This window comes from Athene noctua, chromosome 6 (assembly GCF_965140245.1).
Source record: "Athene noctua chromosome 6, bAthNoc1.hap1.1, whole genome shotgun sequence".
NCBI lineage: Eukaryota > Metazoa > Chordata > Aves > Strigiformes > Strigidae > Athene > Athene noctua.
In genome coordinates, this window is record NC_134042.1 from 40777498 (window position 1) to 40801508 (window position 24011).

Consider the following 24011-nt stretch of genomic DNA (forward strand, 5'->3'; position numbering starts at 1 on the left):
CGTGCATTTTCTGTGCTGTTGAGATGACAAAACACTTTGTTATTGCACTTTCTTAAAGCTAGCTTGAATATTGATTAGCATCTAAACTTGATGTGCATAAATCTGCCTGGAGAAATGGGCAGTTTTAAATATAACTCACATTTGTGCATTCCAGGAACGATGTGACAGCCTAGCTGATCCTTACTTAAATAAGCAACCGCTGAGTTAGAGACAAAAATAGCCTCAAACAAGATCTGATTTGTACTGAGCTGTTGGAAATGTATTTCAGGATGCTTGTCTTATGTTCAGCCACACCTTCAGGAATTGCTGTTACTTAGACAGAAATGGGAAGGTGCGTAAGTAGTGATCTGATTTACCTTCAATTCTTTTTTTACTTTAGTCCATGATGGTCTATTTTTGGTAGACTTGTATTATACTTTTTTCTTTCAGATGATGCATCCTTTATCAGTTCTAAGCTTTGACCCTCCTAGTGACTCCACGCTGCCCTTTGCTATTTAACCATAATGAAAAGGTATCCTTGACTATGATGCCTGTTTCTCTGTGCAGAGAGAAAACTTACCAAATTACTTATCTACTGCTATCTTGTATTTTTGTCATACTTTCAGTATGTTGCTTGGATGGTAATATTTTTGTGGAGACCTCCCAGCATCTTCTTGTCTAAGGCACTGGTTTTTTCTTTGAAAAAGCTTGGCAGGAGGAAAAGAACAGCCTTAAGTGACCAGTATGTTTTGTTGATGAACTATTGTAGACACTACCAAAAACTGGCCACATACCTTTTAAAATGTGTGTGTCACCTCATTGCTAAATATAGGAGGCTACTGAGATAACTGGACAAACCAGCTAAAAGGACCTGTAATACACACGAGAACTATTCCTAGGTATGAACACTAATTTTTCATGGTCTTGCTACTGTGAAAAAAACACTAAAATTGAATCTAAACAAGAGAAAGGATAATTTAGAGATGGAACAATCTGCTCTACTATACCTCTAACATAGTTGGTTTGGGGGTGTTGTTTTTCCTGTTTGGGTTGGTGTTTTCTTTTTTTTGCCTTGGTTGCATAAGTACAAGATAAATTCGATTAGCCAAAACGCTGCATTTTATGTGTGGATGGGAAAGATGTCATCATATGTTAGTGAGCCTCCTGTCTGGTGGTTGGGTTTATGCTGGTTTTTATTTTGGGTTCTTTCCTCTTAAAAAAAAAAAAAAAGAGGTGGTAGTGGCCAGAGAATCCAGGCCTACTTTTTAAGTGAAGATACCATACCAAGCAAGGTTCTACTGGTCTTTCAAAGTTTAACTGCAGTGAGCAATTCTTTATTACACTCTTTCGTAATGACTGTCTAATAACTACATCTGAGGGCTTCAAATGTAACAATCAGCTGCTTAGAGCTATAATGACAAAACATCTCTGCAATGATTTTGCAGTAATCTTTCTGTGTCTGATAGCAGTCAGTGAGCAAGGGGGTCTGTGAATATGAAGACTCTTTTTGAAGAGCTTATTTCCTCATAAGAAACAAGAACAAATAATAACTTCCACCTGTGCAGAAAATGAAAATTTACTTCAATTCTGCCTTCCCTATTGATTTACACATGCTGGGAAATACAATACACCTACTCTCATCTTAGAAGAACAATTCTGTAAGTGAACCAACCTTTTCTCCTTGGAAAATGTTTCAAGTATGAAGGTGTTTCCATAGTGACAAGGGTCTGGCCCTACTCAGACAAATTAAGGTGGCTGTTAAACTAGGTGGAACGCTTGCACAGAAAAATAATAAAACTCAACAAAAAGCTATTCATAACTGCTTGTATTCTCAAGCTACAGCACAATTTCTTTTCAGATGCTAGAAATTTGGGGTAAGAATAGAACACTATTAAGCTGTCAGAAATAATGTTGTTGGAAAAACTTTTCTGATTCACGTCTGTCCTGTTACTGCAGGAAATTCATGTATTTCCCTTACCAAGCTTATGGCGTTTTCAGCTTGGAACTAGTTACATAAGTGACTCTACTCTTCCTAACAGAAATCTGTTCCAGACTCTCTTGCTGTTTAATTAGATTTTTCTAGTGTCAAACCACAGCCATTATGGTCGTTTCATAGCAGTGTGCATTTCATGTCACAGTCTTAGTTCAAGTATTTGTTTCAAGGAGAATCAAGGGTAAACACCTGTCAGGGCCCAACAAGGAGTCAACAGGACTTAGAAATAAGAGATCTAAATCAACAGTTTAGATAGGAGCAGATCATAGAGGCAACCAGTTAGTGGGAGGAATTTAGATTATTAATCATAATGAAGTAAGCAGAAGGCCTAAATTCACTACACATTAGGGATTTAACTAAAAATTTGATGACATAGCTGCATGGTTTCCACATTGTAATATGCTCTTCTGAATAGTGATAATTTGCAGTAGCAGCTACCAGTTATTTGCCATGCTACCCAGGTCTGACGTAACGGTACACTACAGTGGTCATCAGGTCTTTAGGAGTGAAAGCAAATAAGGGTATTGAATTCCACTTCAGCATTTAGCTTCTGCATTAACTTTCCTCTGAACACATTCTCTTTTCCAAGAAAGCAACATGAAAAAGAAAACCAAGAATCTAAGCCATCGGCTCTTGTCATGTAAACTGCTAACCAAAAATACAGTGGGGGCACATCTTTAAACCAAAACCACCTGACATCAGAAACAGTAATTGAAGGAAAAACTCGCTAAGCCCTATGACAGGAAGCAAACAATATTGGATAAGGGCGTGACTTGAAGCAGGTCATGTTTTCATTCAACAGATGCTTTCATGGAACATCTCTAAAAGAAAAAAGTTACCATGAATTAAAAGAGATGAGACCTTTTCACATAACGACTGTGGACTGGTGATCTGTTCTAAACCTTCCCAGTATGCTAGTTAAGGCTAGGATCTGTCTTCAAGAGAGATGTACCTAACTACACTAATCAAAACCAAACCAGAATTTACACTAGTAGCTGTGACAGTATTTCAGAACCACATACCAAACTGTGTGGATCCTTTTGGATCCACTCTTGGATCCTACCTTTTGAGCTCTCCTTTCTTTTTCCCCATTTACAAAGCAAGTACAAAAGCACTAGCCCCGTTAAGTTGTGAAGACCCAGCCCCATGGAAGATCAAGAAGTGCTGAATTTCTAGGATGAAAGGGACAACGTAGGTATTTTAGACCATCAAGACTTGGGAAGTAGTTACATTCTTTGCTGTAGGTGTCTGTGTGCATTGAAACCCCACCCCCCGCAACCACCAAGTAGTCCTTGTATCTGTCTGATTATAGGGGATTTGGCCCCCCTGTAGCCTCTATTGCACTTAAAATAGATAAAGCAACCAAAACCAGATTGTCCCGTGAAAAAAAAGGAGTATCAGCTGAGACGAAATAATACATACAAAGAGAGAAAAACATTTTTAATATGTTTTATAAAAATTCAACTTACTTGGTAAGCCTTGCAATTTGCCATTTCAGTTTCATGTAAGCATCATGAGAAGCAAGCCATTAACATTTGAAATTCTAGCACTGCCTATGTCCTGTTTCCAGCAGCATAGCTTCAAGTAGTAGGTTGCTGCTGTTGTCAATGTAAGGCTGGTATAACCATGATGATAAATAGACCATCAGCAGATCCTGGTCAGCAGAATGAGCAATTTCTTGTACAATTGTTTGCTTGAGTTGTAGTTCCTTCTTGTACATTTCAGAGAGCTTCAGAGAAACCTCATCTGAAATGGATTGAAAAACCAAGCACACTGACCAGAACATTTCAGCAATTCTCTAAAAGTTAAATTATGCTTGTAATATGTTGATCATTAAAAAAACCCAACTGTACATAAGCTATTGCCCATATATAGACTTCTTGGTTTTTATAGCATTAATGATGCTTGCACACTAGAACATAAAATGCTTAACAATTTCCTCAGCTTTTGGATATATTGCGCACACTCATGATTTTGACATGAATCTCCTTTTAATCTAGAATAAGCAGTGGTATTGATTCTCAGGACCCACTGTAAAATTAGCCATTATAGCCATTCTTTCAAATAACTGAAATTTGATGTTAAAATTTGGTAATGCTATCTTGAAATATAAGCTTCACATTTTAGAGTCACTGTTGATTTTAGCTAATCTAAAGGATGTTCCCACATGCTTTCAGGCACTTTAGCAATGCCTGATCACCCGTAAGTGATACCAACAGTGAAAAATAACAGTAAAACAAAACAACAGACCAAAACTGAAGTGTGTAATGTAAAAACTAATATTGTTACTAGTCACGTTAGTAATACTGGTAGGGGGGTGAAAATATATTCATGTAATAAGCTTTAATTGTTTGACTTTCTAAAAAACAGACACATAAATTCTTTTTAAAGACTTATCTTGTATTTCTAACTTAACCTGAACTATCAGTACCTTCATGAGAATTTAGTCTTTCATGGAGCAGAGAGCATCACTAAATGATGCAGTCACAACGAGTGTTTTGACAGCAGTTATCTTTGTGATTCTTGCCCTTTTAAGCTGGCAGAAACTAATACCTAAGATTCCCACTAACTTGTGGTAGTGAAGTAAGAAGCAGGGCTTCACAAAGGTACGACTTTCACTTCACAAAGGCAGCAGTTGGTTTGCACACAACCAGGCTTCTCTTGAATTCAAATAGTTTTAAAACCGCAGTAATACCAGTTGGGAGGCAGTACCTTTTGCCATCAAGTGAATGCTAAAAGGATGGATACTAATAGCAGACAGTAACTCAACATTACTTTACTTGTCTTGACTGACACTGAGGTCAGAGGTATTTTTCTCTGGCTGCCTGAGAATTAGCTGAGGTACAGTTTGTTCTTTGCATTCAAGGATTTAATTTCAGTGTCACATAACAAGTCAAGTCAGTTAAGCCCATGGCTTAACACTACCAAGTTGCAAATACATCTCTCCCTACAAAGGATACGGCTGTTGCAGTTTGGATGCTGTAAGCTGCTGACAAGCTTAGTTTTATGCTGTAATTGGTGCATGTCAGACAACGCTTGGCAATTCATACAAGCACTCATCAGCAGTAACCCTAAGCCAAGTGGTGCATTCATGTGTTTATTGATTAGTCAATTATAAAGGAGACAGATACACTCTCTCTCTCTCTAAGGCAAGACAAGCAGATAAAAGGGTTTATTTTTCAGTCCTAAATTAGATGACATCAGTGACACAATGCAATTAGCTAAGATAATCAATATTTTACTTACAGAAGTATGGTGTGGGCCATGTATGAAAGAAGGGTGCTGTGCAATTCCCAGCTCCATAATGGAATGTTTCCAAGTCACAAATTGCTTTAGTAGTCAAAGTAAGCTTTTCCATTTTCAATTGTATTTTTGTCTAAAAATGATGAACATGTAATGTTAGCGAACATCTCAAGAACATTAAGCTGCTATAATCTTAAACATTTTTTAAAACACACTATTTCTGAAGACTATTTAGTCTTAACATTTCTAATTCACTTTTTTTAACTCCAGACAGAAATCAAAGCTGGAATTTATATAAAGATTTAGTATGAGATACACTAAAATTTTGACTACTGCAGATATGAATTACTGACTCTGATACTGCATAATTCTTTTGTTTCCCCCATGTAGAAATATATTAAAGCCCTCTCATTTTTTCACCTCTTTCTGGGTTTTTCCTATAGCAATTTAGTATTGGGGAAAAATATCAGACTGTCTATGAACAAGTGTGGCACAAGCCCTATAAACACATGCTTTCTTACATTACCACGTCAAGATGACTTGAATTTGATTTCAAAAGACCAGCAGGTGAAAAAATTGACTACTACTACTATTGACAATATATCTAGGCTGATTTAACAGCTTGCTTTGAAAAACTGGTCATTCCATCCACTTCCTTCACGTTCACCTGACCTTGTGCATTACCTGGACCTGGACCGTTATTTACAACAAAATGGAGTTTGCAGGCAGTATCTTTAAGTCAAGAAGCTAAAATACAGCTATTTCTATAAACTTGTAAGCTGGTACAAACCCATAAGGAATGAAAAATAAAATCTCTGTAGTGGCTATGTTTAGTATCCAATCTAACACTGGCTGCTTAGACTCCTATTACTCAGGAATAACAAAAAATTTAATCAACACACTTGGTAGTCTGAATACAAAACTACAGGGGAAAAAAAAAAAAAAAAGGAAAAAACCCTAATTTACTGTTACTTTTTCCCACAGAACAAAATTTGAGGAAAAACTAGCTGCTTTCCTGCTATTCTAAATACTGAACTGGTATCCTGTCTATACAAAAAAAAAAAAGATCTGTCTTTTTTTAACGGGCCTCCACTTTGACAGGAGGCTGTAAAAGTTATTTTTAATAAGAAATCTAAATTACAGTATCAGGCAAAAAACTATTCTTTTTGCTTCCTGTCAAACTGACAGGTGACATTAATTCATAGCAACGTATCCAGAAAAAAAGGTGGGTTACATAATTATCTTATTCTGCTCTCCAGAGAAGCTCTGCACAGAAAATGCAGGTAGGCAGACTAAAAATATAACTGCGTTATGTGTGATCCAAGTGAGCTGCAAGCAGGTAAAGCGCTATTTTATGCTTTGTTGTTTGTTTTGTTCTAAACAGCAAGAATATTCAGGGTGAGAAAACAGGTGCAGCTTTAGAATGTACTTTTTGTAATACTTGTTTTCAGAAGATCACTTTATAAAGGGAGGAGTAGAATTATAAGGAGAAGGCAGATGTAAAACCAGCTCTCAATTTTACCAATCAAGCAAATAAATGATGCACACATTCATAATCATTTAGGTTTGAAGCCAAAGAACTATGAATAAAACCCCCAATTTTCTGTTTACAACAAATACTTGAGGACCTTTCCTTATGTCATACTTGAACACACTTGGAATTGACTGATATTGACTAAGATTGAAAAATGAACATTACCATATGCTTTAACGTCTCAAGTAATTCTAAACAGCAATTGTCCAGTTCCTCATTGTATTTTGGAGTTGGCTTTTTAGATTCTGTGGTACTGTTATCACATGCTATCTCCAGTTTGTTGTCTTGGAATCTAAAACAGAAACATAAGGCAGAGTAAAAATTGCATACAGCTTTACTCGAGCTGTGCAGATTTAAAATCCATGTGGTCTGATCCTACAAAATCTTTCTCTCACAGGCCCTTTATAAGAATTCCCACATAAAAGTAGTAAGAGACATAGCTAGTGATGTAAGCAATTGGGGCTGGTACCATAATCTTCAGAGGAACATAAAATTACTCTACCTTAGAGCACGTGCTTGAAAAAAACAGTTGCAGGTGTTAAGATAACACCTATTCCCACTTCACCCTGCCCCTGTGTTGGAGGTTATTCTCTCATAATGGACAAGGTACACCCAAGCTTCAGCTGCTCCAGCTCATGATCTAGTGCCTCACCACAAACTCACCTTCCTGCACAATTTAAGCCAAGCCATTTAACTGTGAGCCCAGGGCAGGTAAGGTGCACACCTACCCTGTCTGGCTGACTTTCCCACGGCAGCTGTAAATTCAGTCAGGGGAAGAGAGAGCTGCTAGAGAGCAGAAGCAACATCTGATGTAATATTCCTGAGCTTGTACCTGTCAGAACCCTGACAGACAAGCCCTGTTCAGCTCTCGGGACTCTGGAGAAGTTTCTTCTGTTAGTTATGGGTTTTTCTTTACAGCATGAAGATAACGCTACCAAACTGGGTTTTGTTGTTGTGTTTTTGTTTGGGTTTTTTTTTTTAAATCATCGCTGTTAAAACTTTTTTTATCTATAAAAATCACTGATTCTTTCTTAAAATTGCTGAAATTTGATTTTAGTGAAATTTGGTAATATTGGCCTTGGTGTAAATTATGCAAGAGAGTAAGGGAACTCACATGAGCTGAGATCTATAGAATTAGATTCTAACTTTGTGTATTATAAAAGTATTTTAAATATCTGCTATGCTTAACTATAATAAACACTTTTCTTGTAAATACCATTACTTTGTGAGATTATTTTAATCTCTGAGACATTTATTGAATGTAAATCGTTTATGTAACCAAAAAGTGCAACTGCTGAGTTTGATCCAAGAGCCAGCTTAACCACTCTGACATGTTCTCTCCCCCATCTCCAAAACGAACTTTCTAGTGAAGATTAATTTCTCATTAAAGGCAATCTTTACACTGTCTCTACTTGCATGTTACTAGCAGACTTACTGCTCACTGATCTTCATGTTGACTATTTTGTTTGCTGTAGCATATCCATTATCATTCAGTCTCTCCCATTTCATCATTAAATTATGCCAGTCTGCTGCATTATCTTTAATTTTTCTTGCACTGACAGATAAAACAGGTCTTCTTGGAGTACCATCAGCAGGACTTTTTGCTATATTAAAAAAATAAAAGAAATTCAAGCCATCTAAAGCATACAGAAACAAATCGGCATGCTGTCCAGCAGCGTCAAGGATCTCCTTGCTTTACTGCTGAATAATGGAAAGTAAAATGGAATTTATATCAATCATCTTCACTCACGGAACCTAATTTCCCATCTGTCAGCTTGATTACTATTCACAAGGAAACGTTGTTAGAAAAGTGCAAGCACGTTCTGAGAGGTGATGCTGTAACCGGGACAAGCAGCGGCGCGGCAGGACCGGCCGATGCAGCGGCCCCTGTGAACACACCGCAGCCAAACGCTAACGCCGCGTGTGGCGGCGAGAAATCACGGCAACGATTACCGCACGCGTGCGGTGCTCACGCCACGGACTATGAACTACTTCACGTCTACACGTGAGCTTGAAGCGTCTTGGAGAAAGCGGGGCCCTGCTGAAGATGGGGGCTGCTGCCCCGCGGAGCGCAAAGCCCGCGGTTCCCGATGTGTCCGCAAAGGACCGCACAGCAGCGGCGCCCGCGGAACTCCCGCACCTCCCCGGGGGGGGGGGGGGGGGGGGGGGGGGGGGGGGGGGGGGGGGGCGGCCCCTGGCCCTTTGCCCAGCTCCTGCAGCCGCGCCTTCAGCCTCGGGTTCCGCCCCGGGAAGCCGCCACACACCTGGCCAGACGCGGGTGTCACTCCCTCCTCCCGGGGGCACGACCGAGGTGCTGGGCACCTTCCCCGCACGACCGTAAGGCGCCGGCGGGCTGGCGGGGCGCCGCAGGCACCTCAGTCGTTTGCCCGGAAAGCGCCAGGACGCGGCCCCTGGCTGCTCCCCGCGGCCCCAGGCCCCCCCGCCGCCTCTCGTCCCCACCGGGGAGCGACCGGCCCCAGGGCCCGGCGCTGCCGCTCGGCGGGGCGGGGGGTGACCAGCCCCGCTCCCGGCCGTCCACCCGCCCTCCCTCACTCACTCACTCACTCACTCACTCACTCACACACTCACTCACTCACACACTCACCCGCCATGGCGGCTCCCCGCCGCCCCGCGGAAGTGCGCTCACGTCCGGCCCCGCCCAGGCCCGGCCCCGCCGAGCGGCGCAGCCAGCCGGGGCCGCCGCCGCCTCGGGGCCTGGGCGACGCCGCGCTCCTTCCCTCCGTCCCCGCCGGCAGCTGTGGCCGCCCCGCGCTCCCGAGGAGGTGAGTGGAGCCGCCTGAGGGCCCGCCCCGACTCCCGCTGCCCTCCCTGGTCGCCGCAAGCGGGGCCTCTGCCGCGGCTGCCTGTTGCGGCCGGGCTGAGCGGGCGAGCCCGGCGCGGTGGGGGGCGGAGCGGCCCGGCGCGGCTCTCCCGCACCGCTCGCCCTCGGGCAGCGCTGGCCTCAGGCTGTGCTGCGGCGGCTGGGGAGGGGGAGGCGGCAGTTACGCGCCCGCGGAGTGCCTGGAGGGGCTTCGCCATCCCCCACCGCCCCGGCCCGGGCTCTGGGTCTGGGTGGCAAATCCGGCATAAACTGAGGGAAAGCGGCGGGAAGGCGAGGCGCCGTGCCGGCTGGCCGCCCGCAGCCCGCGCCTGGATTCTTCCCCTGCCAGGAGCTGCCACCCCTCAAGCGCTAGAAGGCGGCGTATTAGGAAGGAACGGTTTGAAACATCTGTTAGAATATAGAAATACATTTAAGGAAGGAAGGTTTTCTAGACAAACTGGGTGTCCCAAGACCATCAGAGTAAAGCCTGGTTTCCGCTGCCCCCCTTGGCGTACCTGCATGCACACTGACCCCAGGTGCTCCTTTTCCTGTCCTTTCCGTCTCCGTCACTTAGGTTTGCTGTTTTGTTTTGGTTTTTTCCTTTCTTTCCAAAAAATCTCTTCTGAGCCGAAAATGCAACATTTTATGACTCGTGTAGAGTGAGAGGCGTATTAGTCAGGTAACCGCGACCCGTGTTCTGGCTGATCCTCCGCCTGCAAATGGGACGCAGGAAAGTAGAGCTCCTCGTTTCAGTGGCCTGTGAATTTGTGCTCTCCCCTCTGCTTGGTATCGGTTTACTGTGAAAAGCTCTGGATATGTGGCAGTCGGGTAGCATGCTCCTTAGGCTAAAAATGTGAGAAGTATTAGAAGATCACTTTTTAGTTGGCAAGATCCGTCTGAGATCAGAGGCTGCTGTGTTTAGTTGTGGTCATATATATGAGTTTGTTCACACTGTGAAAAGCTTATATTTAAGTTTTTATGACAAAGAATTGAAAAACCAGACCTGTTGTCCCTCTTGTACAGACGGGACACTTGGGCTCAGAGAAGTGCAGTGACAGCTTTAGCCTCCTACAGTCGGTCTGTGGCATGACCTGGCACTGAACCCTTAACCGCTGCCTATCTCTTTAACCATGGGATTATCTCTCACTTCAGTTGCCTCTGTTAGGCAGCGCTGAGCCTTATTCCTGTTTCTGAGATCAGAGAAAATTTTAAGAAGTTTGCTTTTCAAAACATGGCCTTGAATGCAATATCTAAAAACTTGTGAACTTTGTTTGAGTTGAGAACGGAGAACTCCCTTTGGTGATTGTTTCTGATGTGCAACATGAGGTATTTTTCTCTACTTTATCTCTGCTACAGGATAGCTGCTTAGCACAAGCTGATTTGCCCTATGCAGCTGTTACGTACTTCAGAGTAACTGTGGATGACTCAGTGAACATATGCGTCCAATTCCAAAATCTGCCTGAGAAAATAGATTATATCCACTGTTTGCCTTTGATTAATGAAGTAGGAAAAGCAGATAAAAAATAATCCTAAAGCTGTTAATAAAAAGACTACATGTGATACACAACGGTGATTACAGCGATGTTGAAGACTTTAGGCTCAAAAGCAGAGAACTGTGGTGGTTGTGTGGTTTTTAAATATATATAGGCCACATTGCAGTTCTCTAGTCCTTTATATGTTTGTTTTGTGTAGATAAAATGACTTAGCAGTATTTTTAGTAAAGTGATGATTTGAGCTTTTGGTTATGTTTTCACACAAGCAGTGCAAGTGTTTTGTTAGCCTGTAAACTGCGTATGATGGCAAGAAATGGTAGTTTATTAATATATTTTTTGATTATACAGGGTGAATGGGTTATAGAGAACAAAACTTAATTTCATTTTTTTACAACTTTGCCATCAGAGAAGATTGAAATATGATTGTATTTAAATTTTGTGAAGAGTGAGACCCCTAACCTAACAGCAGGGTTTTTTTTTTAATTTATCTTAGTACATGACAAGAAATAATTCTATGGGGGGGGAACAACCCATATCAAACTCTCTCTTTTTTCATCTTTTTAAATTACGTCTGGATTTACAAGACACGCATCAGGTTGCAGTAGGGTTGTTGTAGAAGAAAGAGTAATATCTTTATCTGGATAATACAAATTTCCATAATTCCATAGTTTGTAATGAATTACTGTGTTTTAACAGTTCAGCTGATCTGGAAGGATAAATGATGGGAACTAAGAGAGAATGAATTCTGAGGACTTGCAGGGTCCTTTGGCACCTGGGGAATGTGAGGTGGTTCCAGCTACAAGTGCAGCTTTGCGTGTGATGACAGATGTGAATTGTAGAGTTGACAAAGAGGACTTAAAAAAACAAAATATGTGAAATTCATGAGGCAGTAGCTGGTGAGCGGTAGAAGTTGAGATTAGACAGAAGAAGATTTGTACATGTGAGACTCAGGACAAAGACTGGATTTTATTTTATTCAAAAAAAGAAAGGAGAGAAGAAAAAGACCGGTAGCTAGTAAAATTGCTAAACTGGCAAAGCAGCATGTTTAGAACAGCAAATGAGACTTTAGCAGTGGGTTCTCTGTTAGGAATATAAGATAGAAAATAGATGGTGTGTGAAAATACTGTAAAAGAGTGGTGATGCACTGAGGTTATCTGTTAATTTGGTAAAAAACTCTAAAAGAAACTCTTCAGAAATAGTTTGGACACATTAATTAGCTAATCCTTGTGAAATTTTATGAAATAGGCATCGTGACAGGTAGTAAACAGCGGAAGAGAGTGGAATTAACTTCCAAGCTCTAGCAGGCAGTAAAATTTATCACAATTGAGAATGTCTCATAACTGCCGCTAGCTTATTTACTGATAATTTTTGTAACACGGATAAAACGTGGGTCCAAGTAACCAGTCTTTATTCCTGTGGTCTTGTCTAACATGGGCTTGAATGGATAATGCCATGCAAGTAATCCCGTTAGATTTAATGGAATTGTGTGTTGACAGTAAGTGTTGCAGGGCCCAAAGCCAGTGTGCTGAATCCTCCTGCAGAATAACCAAAATAGTTTGAAAGTTGAGACATCATAGTAATGGAGGTATTAAACTAGAGTAGCTGTGTTTTTCCTAATTTAGTTGATATACACTTTAAGCAATATGTGAAGCTGCCTGAGAAATGCCATTTTCCATCCTTAGAGGAATAAAAACTAGGCACAATAGGACATATCATGTAAATTGTGGTAGGAATACTTTACAGAATAATTTTGAGCATTTAGAAATGTTTCTAGCTTCAGTAGGCATATTTCTGTTTTTTATTTCTCTAAGGAAGTTATAACTGCTGAAGCTTAAGAAAGTGTTCAGTGTTGTGGGCTTAAACAACTGTAGAAAGCTTCCATCATTACAGAAATCCAGAATTCTTGTCTTGGAAAACTGCAGGTATTTTTGGCAGATTCTAAACCATTCAGACTTGCTCATGGCAAAATAAAATTCAAGAAGTGAAGGTATCTTTCCTTTTCTGTCTTCCAAAGTCATTCATGAGGGGAATAGCTACTGCTGCAAAATGTTCTTGTCAAGGTTGTCACCCCACAATGAGAAAAATTAATTTTGAATTAATTGGTTGAATTAATTTTTTAAAATATTTTTTATGTACATTATGGTCATATCAGCTTTTTCTGAAGATCCCAGTACATTATTACTATAATGAGCTCTGACTACATTTTTTTCTTGAAGGCAAACAGAATCTTTGCTTCTGTTATTCTTAGAAAGATACCAGAATTGTCTCCTAAGTATGTTGACAGTGTTGCTCATCAGCATGAAATTATTTGCTTAATCATAAAGGGAAACACAGACACAGGGTACTCTTCCTATTTGCTCCTTATCTTTCTAAATTCTGTACATGGGTGTTTTCCTGTGTCTGTCAAACTCAGACTTCTTTCATTTTTGCATTGCCTCTTTCTTCCCACACTGTTCTTACTCATTGGTTTTTATTTGATTATATGGCAGATATAGCTCTGAGTTGTTTCTCAACCATGTTTTTATTGGGGTGCAGGGCATTAAGGAGTTGAGCATAAATACTCGTTTGACACTTTGATCTTAAGCACCGTCTAACACAGTGAGTATCCCATGCTCTCAGCACTGGGAGGGTTGAGGGTAGAGCTTGCAAGTAGATGAAGAAATACACTGCACGGGTTGGTCAGTGTCAGAACCCTTATGGTTCTTTCACTAACCACATGAGAAGAAATACTGCGTTTGAACTCAACTTTGACAAGCTCACAGCTGCAAGAAAAAGAGATTATCCCATATTTAGTGGTTACCATACCTCCTTAGATTGGCTGAACCTAATAAATAAGATTATTCTTAAGAAAAAGGTTCTTCTAGAAATAATTTACAGTCACTAGAAGAGTTTAACTTGTTTTTTCTTTATGCAAAACAAAACCTGAGTATTTCTGCGTACATACTTGCTAAGTGGTGGCTTTCTGTTAACCATTTACTCTTTCCACAGAAGTTAATGGCTTTTCTTCTGTTTTTGTCTTTCAGATTTCCATATGTGGTCAAGTAGATGTGTTTGTTTCAGCCTTAAAATTGCTGATGCCAGTGCTTGCTATGGCATCTGTGGCTTCACCGGTTATATTTAAGGAGTTTTGTCCGTTATATTATCTTCTCAATGCCATTCCTACAAAGATCCAGAAAGGCTTTCGCTCTATTGTGGTATACCTCACAGCACTTGATACCAATGGAGACTACATTGCTGTGGGGAGCAGTATTGGAATGCTTTATCTCTACTGCAGACATTTAAACCAGATGAAAAAATATAATTTTGAGGTAAATAGTAACTTTTGCTCTTGTCTCTTTAATGAAGCTAGGTTGCTCAGAATTGAACTGCTGTTTGTCTTTCACTTTGTGAGTGTTATGTATGGTTTGTTTCAACAGGGGAAGTGTGAATCTATTACTTTTGTAAAGCTGTTGAGTTGTTTCGATGATCTGGTTGCTGTTGGTACAGCCTCAGGTCGGGTTGCAGTTTTTCAGCTTGTGTCTTCATTACCTGGAAGAAACAAACAGGTAAATCTTTGCATTTGGCTAAACTTCTTGAGGTTTAATATGGCAAATCCTAGTAGAGTGTTATTGTGATTCTTTATAATAGTGAAAACCAGAGAATTTGCCTGATGAAATAACTGTGAATGTGTTTTAGGCTTCATATATTAAGCTTATAAAAGCAGTGATCTTAAAGCATGCTTTTCATTACAAAACATGTATTTAATCAAAAATGCTTTTGAGAAATTCCTCATTTGTAATAACTGTCTGAGCTCTTTGGTGGTGGGTTTTTGATTGTTTAGGTTTTTTGTGCTAAATACAAATAAAAATGGCCTGCGTGTTTGTACTTGATTTCCAATTTATCAGTCACTGAATAGTTTTTGTGTCTCCATTTTTCTCTTCCCCTCCTTGTAATGCTTTTTGTATTGTTTCACAGCTTCGTAGATTTGATGTTGCTGGTATCCACAAAAGTAGCATTACAGCTTTAGCTTGGAGTCCCAATGGAATGAAATTGTTCTCTGGAGATGACAAAGGAAAGATTGTCTACTCTGCCCTAGACCTAGACCAGGTGAGCATTTATTATAGAGACTTTAATTCCCATTTACAGTTTCCTGAAAGAATGCTTATGTGCTTAAATATTTAGCAGCTAGTTAATTGCTTAGTATCATGTATTTAGTTGAACTGCTTTATTGGCATGTGTATGCTTGGCCAAGCGTGCACACACCCAGCAAGGCAACCATTGGATATTCTTCACAACTGCCTTACCTTTTTTAAAAAGAAAAAACAACAACAAAAAAATGGTGTTCCTTCTCATTTTATCATGTTTCTGTTTGAAATAACTATCATTTTTTCCTTCAGCTTTCAGCTAGTGCTTTCTCTTTTGTTTGGAAAGGGTACTTTTGAATGATGTGACGTTACTGATTCACTATATTGATGAAGTACTTTTTTCAGAATCATTCAACATCTCAGTCTAGAGTGTAGAATGAAAGTGATATTTGCGTTCTATTGGGTGACTAGCATGTTACCAGTAAATGGAATTTTTCTGATGTCTTGTTAATACAGACCTGGGACATCAACAAAATAGTAACTTGAATTTCTGTATGGGAGAGAAGTTTAAACAACTACCGTTCTGATTTACATGTGACTGTGCCTCATTTGATTTGACAAAAAGGTTCAACATCTCCAAATGTAATGATTGTCTCAGCATTGCATGACCTGGCAGTGGAGAAGGAAGAAAATGTGACCTAGAGTTTCTGTTGATTTCAAGTGAAATGTGCTAGGTAATACTCCAAGAGAAACTGAATTTCATAGTGAGCCCCTGTGGCACACATGATGTAACTCCCCTTTTGTCTGCATAAAGGAACTCCACAGTCAGTAAGTGAACTTCGTGCAACTGTAGTTCAGAAGCAGTTGTCTTCTCTTTCTTGGGCTTATTAATTTCTTTGGAGCATTAGCTGTTACCTTATATTTTTTGAAAGCTTGACTGTTGTTAATTGCATGTATCTTTAAAAGGGTGTTTGCAACTCCAGCCTTGTATTGGAAGAACCATCTTCGATTGTGCAGTTGGATTACAACCAGAAAGTGCTGCTTGTCTCTACTTTACAACGGACTCTACTTTTTTACACAGAAGAGAAATCTGTCAAGCAAGTTGGAACACAGCCCAGAAAAAAGTAACCCTCATAAAATCTTGTTGCAGGCACATCTATTAATTCTAGTTTTTCAGAGTGGATTACAGAAAGAGTGGTCTAAGCAGTGAAATTAATACAACACAGCAGTCCGCTCATAAAAAGTTAGTTACAGTAGCTATGTGTGCTTGAACATGAAATGACAATTCTACCTACTTAGAAAGTACATGGTTGCAAATATGTCACCGTCATATTTTCAGGGCACTATTATGCAAAAACATTTTAAGATGTTTTCTCATTCTTTAATGAGAAATCACTGCCAAACTTTCTCTGCAGTCCCTTTCAGTTTGCTGTGACTTGGTGTGAGCAAGCATTGTAGTCAGGTCCAGCTAATGGGTGGTGTAATATCTGATGAAAAAGCAAGTCAACATTTCAATTTTTCTTATACACTGATGTGAATTAAAAGGGAAAATGCATAGCAAGCACTTAAAAGTTGGCTTGAAGGCTAGCAACTCTGTGTGACTTTCTGTCATCTTCTGTTGTGTAATCTCTCTCAGATATGAAGGAAAAGGGAGTTCAGTCTTAGAACAGCATGACTGACTGTATCTGGAAGTAGAGGAGATTGACTCTTGAAAGAACGTTTATAAATGTATCTTTCAGGGACAAGAATAGTAAGAGGAATACTGAGGAATTCCGTCTTATGTACAAGGAGTTTTCTCGGGTGATAGGAATAGTGTTGTTATTCATGAGATATGAAGATTTTAACAGTTGCAGTCTGTTCTGTGCTCCTTGTAAGTAGAGGCCGTCAGTTTCTAAGCATTAGTTTGTACTCGTTTGCTTGGTTTCTGTTAATTGTGGGAGAAGGGCGATTGCATAGTAGGATCATTCCGAGATGGACAGAGAATACCGTTAAGTCTATGAAGCTTATTAGGAGTCATTTAACTTGCCTAATAGATGTAGTAGATGTAGTGTCTGACATCTAAAGCTGAGAGAAAACTGTTGTTATTTGGAAGTACTGTTCTTGTCTTACTATAACCAAATTTGTACTTCAGACATTTGACTGAATACTTTAATCAAATACTCTTATTTTTGATAATTTGCAATTGTGAATTTATGCCATTAGTTTTAAAAATAGTTTCTAAGTTGAGTATATAACTTTTAAAAATAAGTTATTCTTTTGCATTTTAGCACTGGCAAATTTGGAGCATGTTTTATACCTGGCCTATGTAAACAGAGTGACCTGACACTATTTGCTGCCAGACCTGGGCTTCGTCTCTGGAAGTCTGATGTTCATGGAACTGTTCAGGCCACATTCATATTGAAAGATATATTTGCTGGAGGAATAAAAACTTTTGAACTGTATCCTCGTTTGGAACCACCTGACAGAGGAAGTTACAGCTCCCCAGAGAAACACCTTGGGCTTGTTTCATGCTTTTTCCGGGAGGGATGGGTGCTGACCTGGAATGAATACAGCATCTACTTACTAGACACTGTGAACCAGGTAGATAAACCTTGTGGGTGAATATTTTGTTTCTTGGTTTTGTTTATGCTATGCAATGAGACTCTCTTTGGGTTATCCTTTTCACTTCCATGATTTACATCCATAGTTAAACTTAACAAAGAAGACTTTATTCTCTTCCTCTTCAAGTTATCATTGCAATGATATATTCACAAACCAACTTGGTATATTATGTATAAAAAAAATAGGTTTAAAGTTTTCAGTCCAGGTATTAATATCATAATCAATTCTGGTACTTAGCAAAATATATATAAATCTAAAATCTAGTAACTAATGCAAACAGAAGTTTTAGACCTGGAAAATGTGCCTGGAACTATTTATTCTTTCCATTCTACTACTGTTGGTGTCTGAAAAAAACCAAGCATTAAATTTTATTTGATATGGACTGAGCTGTTAGCTATTTTGTCTTCTTGCAAGTGGGTATGAAAGTGATATAACCTAGTATCTTTTTGCCTATATGGTATTAAACCTGTTACTGTGGCTCTTTTCCACCACCAGACTGTACGTTGTTTAAGTTGTTGTATTGTTGCTGCTAGTTTGAACAGAGAAAATTAGTAGATCCATGGAATTAAAATTGGTATAAAAGTGAGCTACATAATGATTAAAGGGTGCTTTCCTGTTTCTTTTTTCTATTTTCTTTCTTTTTGTTAAGATAAAAATCTTTATTCTGTAACTATATATGTTGATTAAATTCCAGTGAACACTTCTGTTAAGAGCACCATCTTGTCCAGACAGTGTGCTAATCTGATGCCAATTATTCCTTTCTGTGTTGACTCTTTATAGGCTTTGATTGGTGGCTTGGAAGGATGTGGTGATATTGTGTCTGTGTCCTGTACCAACAATGAGATTTTTCTCTTAAAGGGAGATAGAGACATAATAAGAATTTCAAGTAGACCTGAAGGACTGTCATCAATAGGTTTGTATAGATTAGCAAACTATAGTATGTACCTCATGGAACATGGTGCCTATTGTACTTTTTCAATATTAAAAACCATAACCAAACCAAACCCCACACAAAAACCTTCAGGTTATTGCAAAAACCTACCAGGTTCGGTAGTTACTTATCTGTTCCTACAGATTATATTTAGAGATCTGATTTATCTGCTCATCTGAGCTTCTGTTTTGGCTGCAGTGAGAATGGGGGCATTAAGAAATGAATTATCGTTCCCTTTTTTTGAGAGTGGGTCAGCAGTATTCTAGCCAGGCATCTCTAATCTGTGCATTTGAGACCGTATTCTAAACTATGATGCTGAAGCAATCCGGATTCCTGATAATGGTTATCCTTTTACTGATCAGCCTTAATTGTTTGTGCTGGAGATACCTGAATGTATTGATTCTGGGCCACCTGTCACCACCCACATTCCACAGGAAATCTCAATCTTCCCAGCAATGAAGCAGAAAGAACTGGCAAACCCCCCTAAGAATACTCACAAAAATTCCACAAAGAATTTGAGAGTTTATTTTCTTATTTGTTGCCATCTGAGTTCATTATCTATGTTGTTAGAACTCTTTAAAAGGGATTAATAATACTTCCGTAATGATGGTGCTGCCTGATTTCTCAATCATAAAGGTTGTAAACAGCATTATCCAGCATATTACACTCACAAAGGGACTACTTACGCATTTAAAATACTCCATCTTAGCTTTGCAAAATGCTGGTAAATATGCTCTGAAGTCTCACTGAGTGCTACAGAACTTAACTTTCTTATCGCATATTAGCAATAGCTTTAGCCATTTAAGCAGTTCTTTACTCACAGACTCCTAGGGGGCCTTTATTATTTTAATCTTAACAAAGTATAGTTTGAAAGGAGCCTTCTTAGAGTATATTTCCTTCTAATTACCACAGTGGTTTATCTGGTCAATTTTCCTTGATTTGTTCAGAATACTGAATGTTTGAATGAAGAAGGTGAAGGTACAGGGTGGCACTTCAGTGTGTGGTACGGTTGGGTCTTCCAAGCTAAAGACCTATACCATTCTTCATACATAAACATAAATTTAGAGTTTTGCTAATAGAAGTTTGATACAGGCTTTGGGAGATTGATTTTACTAAAATGGTTTGATATGGATTTACTTACATGAAGTTTACATTGTGTGTGTGCATATATATGTTTGAAATGTTGCAAATTTAGGATGTTTTTCCATTACATAAAGCTTTTTTTCTTTCAATACCCTCCAAGAGCTATGCTTCTACTCGCTTGACACACTAGTATTTATGCTTTCATTTTTCTTTTGGTCAATTTCAGATGTGAATTCAAAATTGCTGAATCCTTTAACAGATACGAGTCCTAAATTGCTGACCCCATTATCAGTAGTTGCATCGGTATCATCTAGCCCTTCAGTGGAGACAGATAAAAAAATGGTTACTTCCTCTTCAGTTATTGGTGATAAAAATGACTCTTTAGTGAAAGATGATCTGGAAACTCCAACACTGTCGGAGAAAAGTTTTGAAAGAGTGGGAGACTTGAGCAATGACACAAGAAAAAGGGGCTGCTCTGTAGTAAGTGAATCAAGAAGCAGGAGCAGTTCAGTAAATTCTGTGGACAGTGGCTCTAGCTTTATGATATGTGCAGACCAACTTTCAGAAGCTCAGAGAGAAGGTCAGCTTTCTTCACAGCGGTTCAGCACAATCAGCTCTGAAGATTTTGATCAAGAACTCATTGTAAAGCCAATTAAAGTGAAAAAGAAAAAAAAGAAGAAACAAGGTACGTCTAGCAGAACTTTCCTTGCCACTGCTCGTTATTAGAACATGTCACTTCTGATGTTTCACATGAGAGAGTGTGTGCTTGACATGCTTTGTTTACATTGTATTGATGCTCTTGAGTGGTTTTGGGTGGTTGTGGTTGGCACATTTATGTTTAAGATGAAAGCCTGTTTTGAAAGTGATAAGTTGATTAAGTCTTTTTAGATCTATTTGTTTTATTCTTTTGCTTTATGTAAACATGCTTAAGGTTCTAATATATGCATTAATGGTTAACATATAGCAGACTCTGCTTCCAGGTTTATGTTGTAATTGTGTAATATCTATTCATCCTATTTAGAATATTTGACAGTGTCTGTCTTAGCCATGCTTTTTAATTTGTTAAAATAGTGTTGGTACTTGATTATTTTAATTGTTTGCTATATTGATGTTACAACTTTAAAATGTTTTGTTATTAAGACTTTTTGGGGTTTATATGTATCATTTAGTGTTGAAGTTGAAAAAAATCAGTATGTTGACATTTAGATTTAACTCTATTCTTCTCCCAGTGATAAAAATAATTACATTTCTTACTTTGCATCAGAATTTAATAATAGATTTTATTCCTATTATTTTTCACCCCTTTGTTTTGTGAGAACAGAAAGTGGGACCAGGAAAAACCACAGCTCCCTGGAAGGTACACCAATTTATGAGCGTCAGCTTTCTGGTGATAGTCCACATTCATTGAATGCAGACTCCTTTTCCATGACTTCCAGCCTAATGAGTGGCAGCATTGATCGTTTGAGTACTGGATCTCCAGATCAAGAAAGCATGTTCAGTGTGGAGTCCCATACAATCTTGCAAGAAGATAATGGTTCGGAAACTTTCAGTGTCCTACAGTCTCCTGAGTCTGCAACTGTACTAATTAATGAAGAAAATGGAGACATGGTTGATTTACAGAAACTTCCAAACAGTGACAGTGGCATGGGTACTTCAACTATTCTAGATACTTTAACTTCTGTCTCTCCTCTAACCCTCACAGAAGACTTGACGAGCAGTGTTGTTGGTGAATATAATGGTAGTGTGGTTTCTGCAAGTGATGAATGCTGTCTCGGAAAGCTGAGCCAAGAGGAGGAGCAGGATTTTCCTCCGTTGTCTAAAATAGATGAAAATTTAGATAAAATGAAGCTGCAGGATACTGAAAAATATTTTGAAGAGCCAGACCTTACAGACCAAATGTTTTTGGAATGTGACAGTGTCCTTGGTGTTCAGACTTCACTGATACCAAAGGAAGGTGATGAAACCTGTAGGGAAGACCACCAACAACTCTCTCTAATACACAGCGCTCTGTCAGATTCTTCTGTGCTCCACTTTGACATCTCTAACGATGTTTACTCAGATAACACTTCCATTTCTGGATGGAATTTTGAAAGTGCAGTCAAAGCTAAATCTAGTACTGCTGAATGGATAACAGATACTCATGAAAGTAAGACTGAGAAATCTGCCTCAAGTGATGAAGAGGATATTTATGGACATGGATTACCATATTCATCCTCGGAGACTAGCATGCCGGAAGTTGGTGCTGGGCCTGGTTCCCAGGATGTGGCCAAGATAAGCCTAGATGACATGGTGCTGGTAAAATCTGATCAGGTATATGTTTTCAATTTGAAATGCTGCAATTACATATTTTAACTAAAATAAACATTCATGTAATTACTCTCCTTCTTTAGGAAAGCAATTATTTTCTTACTTGATTCAAATAAACTAGTAAAGTAGAGAGCCAAACTGCAATATGTGTTGCAACTTAGAAAATATGATGTATCCGATTTCAGAATGGTTGATGTGTGCTTAAGATGGGAAGAAGCTGCACTGGCTGTATTATTCCCAGCTCAGCAAAGATGCTGTCATAAACCCATCCATTAAAGAGTGAACAGTAAAACCAGGTCATGCTCAAAGGCTGCTCCTTGTTTAGGTCTCCAGTAGCCCAAATTCTGAATGATGCTGTTCCCAACTTCATGTGACCTCATGGGGAATTAATGCTGATTATCTCACGTGGCTGGCCACTGGTTAAGAACTGTTACGTGTAAATACTCAGAATAAGGATTAGTCTCTCTTTGTGCCCTAGACAGCAGTTAGAACTATTTAAAATGTTGACACTTTTCCTTTTTCTGTTATCCCTCTTTCCTTCATTGCTGTTTTGTGGGTGAACATTTCAGAGATAGTAATTCTCATGTAGACTATATAAAAGAAGTACTAAAGTTAATTTTAGCAGAAGTCTTGAAAAGGAAATGTAGTTCTTCTAGATTGGAGGTTTTGTTTCTTTTTAAATCTGTAACAGCCTTGTTTTGAGATCAGCCAAGTATTTGTAAGTAAAGGTTGAGTTGTAAGTTGATGGTGTTGTATCTAATAACAACTGAAGCCCAAAGTGTAGAATATTTTTAGTTTCAGGCTATGATAGTCTTACATTCTGAAATGTTTAGAAAAGCTCCACAGATTCTTACATTATAGACCATGTGTGCAGTGCTTGAGTTCACCTCATGCAAGCTATCAAAGTTTTAAGATAGCAATCTGTAAACCAAAACCAAACCATACACATACTCTCTGTATGGCTACCGTACCAGTGTTGAATATTTAGCTTTCTCTGCACTCCAGCTATTTTGTTCCCTTTGCTCATCACTTCATAGACAGTAAATAATTTCCTGGACTACAAACAAACTGTACACTTTCATTTATTCCTTTTTGTATCTGCCGTTCCCTTTAAGTATGTGTTCTATAATTAGTAAGGGAAAATTTTCTACTTTTGGAGGTAGATGACAGTGTGGAGGGTTGTTGGGATTTTTTTTCTAAAACTTGTTCTAGCAGTCTTGTTTTGCAGTATATACTATCTTAGAGGACACTGATAGATGTAGATTTTTTTTTTTTTTACACAAGGCACATTTATTAACTGATTAAGGTACTTAAGAACCTTAAGTTTAGCTGCTTAAACTCAAAATGTCGGAGCTGCTGTGCTTATACAGCCACTTGCTTGTGCAGTTTGAAGACGCCTGACACTGTTCTGACTCTACAGTTTTTAGTTTGCAGAGAGCTGGATGGGATACTCCGGCCCTGGCTATGGCATCCTGAGCCTGGTTGTCTCGGAAAAGTACATCTGGTGCCTGGACTACCGAGGCAGCCTGTACTGCAGCGCCCTGCCCGCCGCGGGGCTGCGCTGGCAGAAGTTCGAAGATGGTGTCCAGCAGGTGGCAGTTTCCCCCTCAGGTTGGTTAGCTTCGGCGTCGCTGCCACCCTTAAATAAAGAACTTGTGTGGATTTGTGCATTTTCTTTGCTTCCTTAGTTTTTTAATAGCGGCTATTAGTTAATTAGGTGAAACTTGTCATTTTTCTGAGATTACAGATACAGTTCAGTGCATATGTAACTTCCCCATTACTGTCTTTTTTAATACAGTACTTCTAGAAATGTGGTTGTTTGGGACTTGTTTCATGTATAAGTAGTGTAGTTTCTTGGGTTCTTGTTGGGTCTTTTTTTCGTTAAAAAGTCATATTGGGTGATATGACTGCATCTTCACCACCTCTGCACACCATGTTCTGGTCTAAGTGGCTGTCTTTCTA

At 39.3% G+C, this 24011-nt stretch overlaps 2 protein-coding genes across 3 annotated transcripts in view; one reads left to right on the top strand and one right to left on the bottom strand.

The window, feature by feature from the left end:
• Positions 1-3397: 3397 nt before the first annotated feature.
• On the bottom strand, positions 3398-10239 carry CINP (cyclin dependent kinase 2 interacting protein). Of its 2 annotated transcripts, none has more exons than XM_074908689.1 (5): positions 10086-10239; positions 8185-8353; positions 6915-7041; positions 5219-5348; positions 3398-3718 (listed from the first exon to the last, which is right to left on the bottom strand). In XM_074908689.1, exons 2-5 carry the CDS (start codon positions 8259-8261, stop codon positions 3516-3518), a joined length of 537 nt encoding a protein of 178 aa, XP_074764790.1. In that variant the 5' UTR covers positions 8262-8353; positions 10086-10239; the 3' UTR covers positions 3398-3515. The 2 variants fall into 2 exon arrangements, with proteins under 2 accessions (XP_074764790.1, XP_074764789.1); XM_074908688.1 differs by lacking the exon at positions 10086-10239 and adding an exon at positions 9355-9385.
• Positions 9384-24011, top strand: part of TECPR2 (tectonin beta-propeller repeat containing 2) — a 43719-nt gene continuing 29091 nt past the window's right edge. The window contains exons 1-10 of the mRNA XM_074908687.1: positions 9384-9532; positions 14087-14371; positions 14480-14608; positions 15018-15149; positions 16094-16251; positions 17395-17707; positions 18509-18641; positions 19969-20427; positions 21064-22052; positions 23477-23660. Of these exons, the coding sequence (XP_074764788.1) occupies positions 14138-14371; positions 14480-14608; positions 15018-15149; positions 16094-16251; positions 17395-17707; positions 18509-18641; positions 19969-20427; positions 21064-22052; positions 23477-23660 (2731 nt within the window). The 5' untranslated portion in view covers positions 9384-9532; positions 14087-14137. The remainder of the gene's footprint in view (positions 9533-14086; positions 14372-14479; positions 14609-15017; positions 15150-16093; positions 16252-17394; positions 17708-18508; positions 18642-19968; positions 20428-21063; positions 22053-23476; positions 23661-24011) is intronic.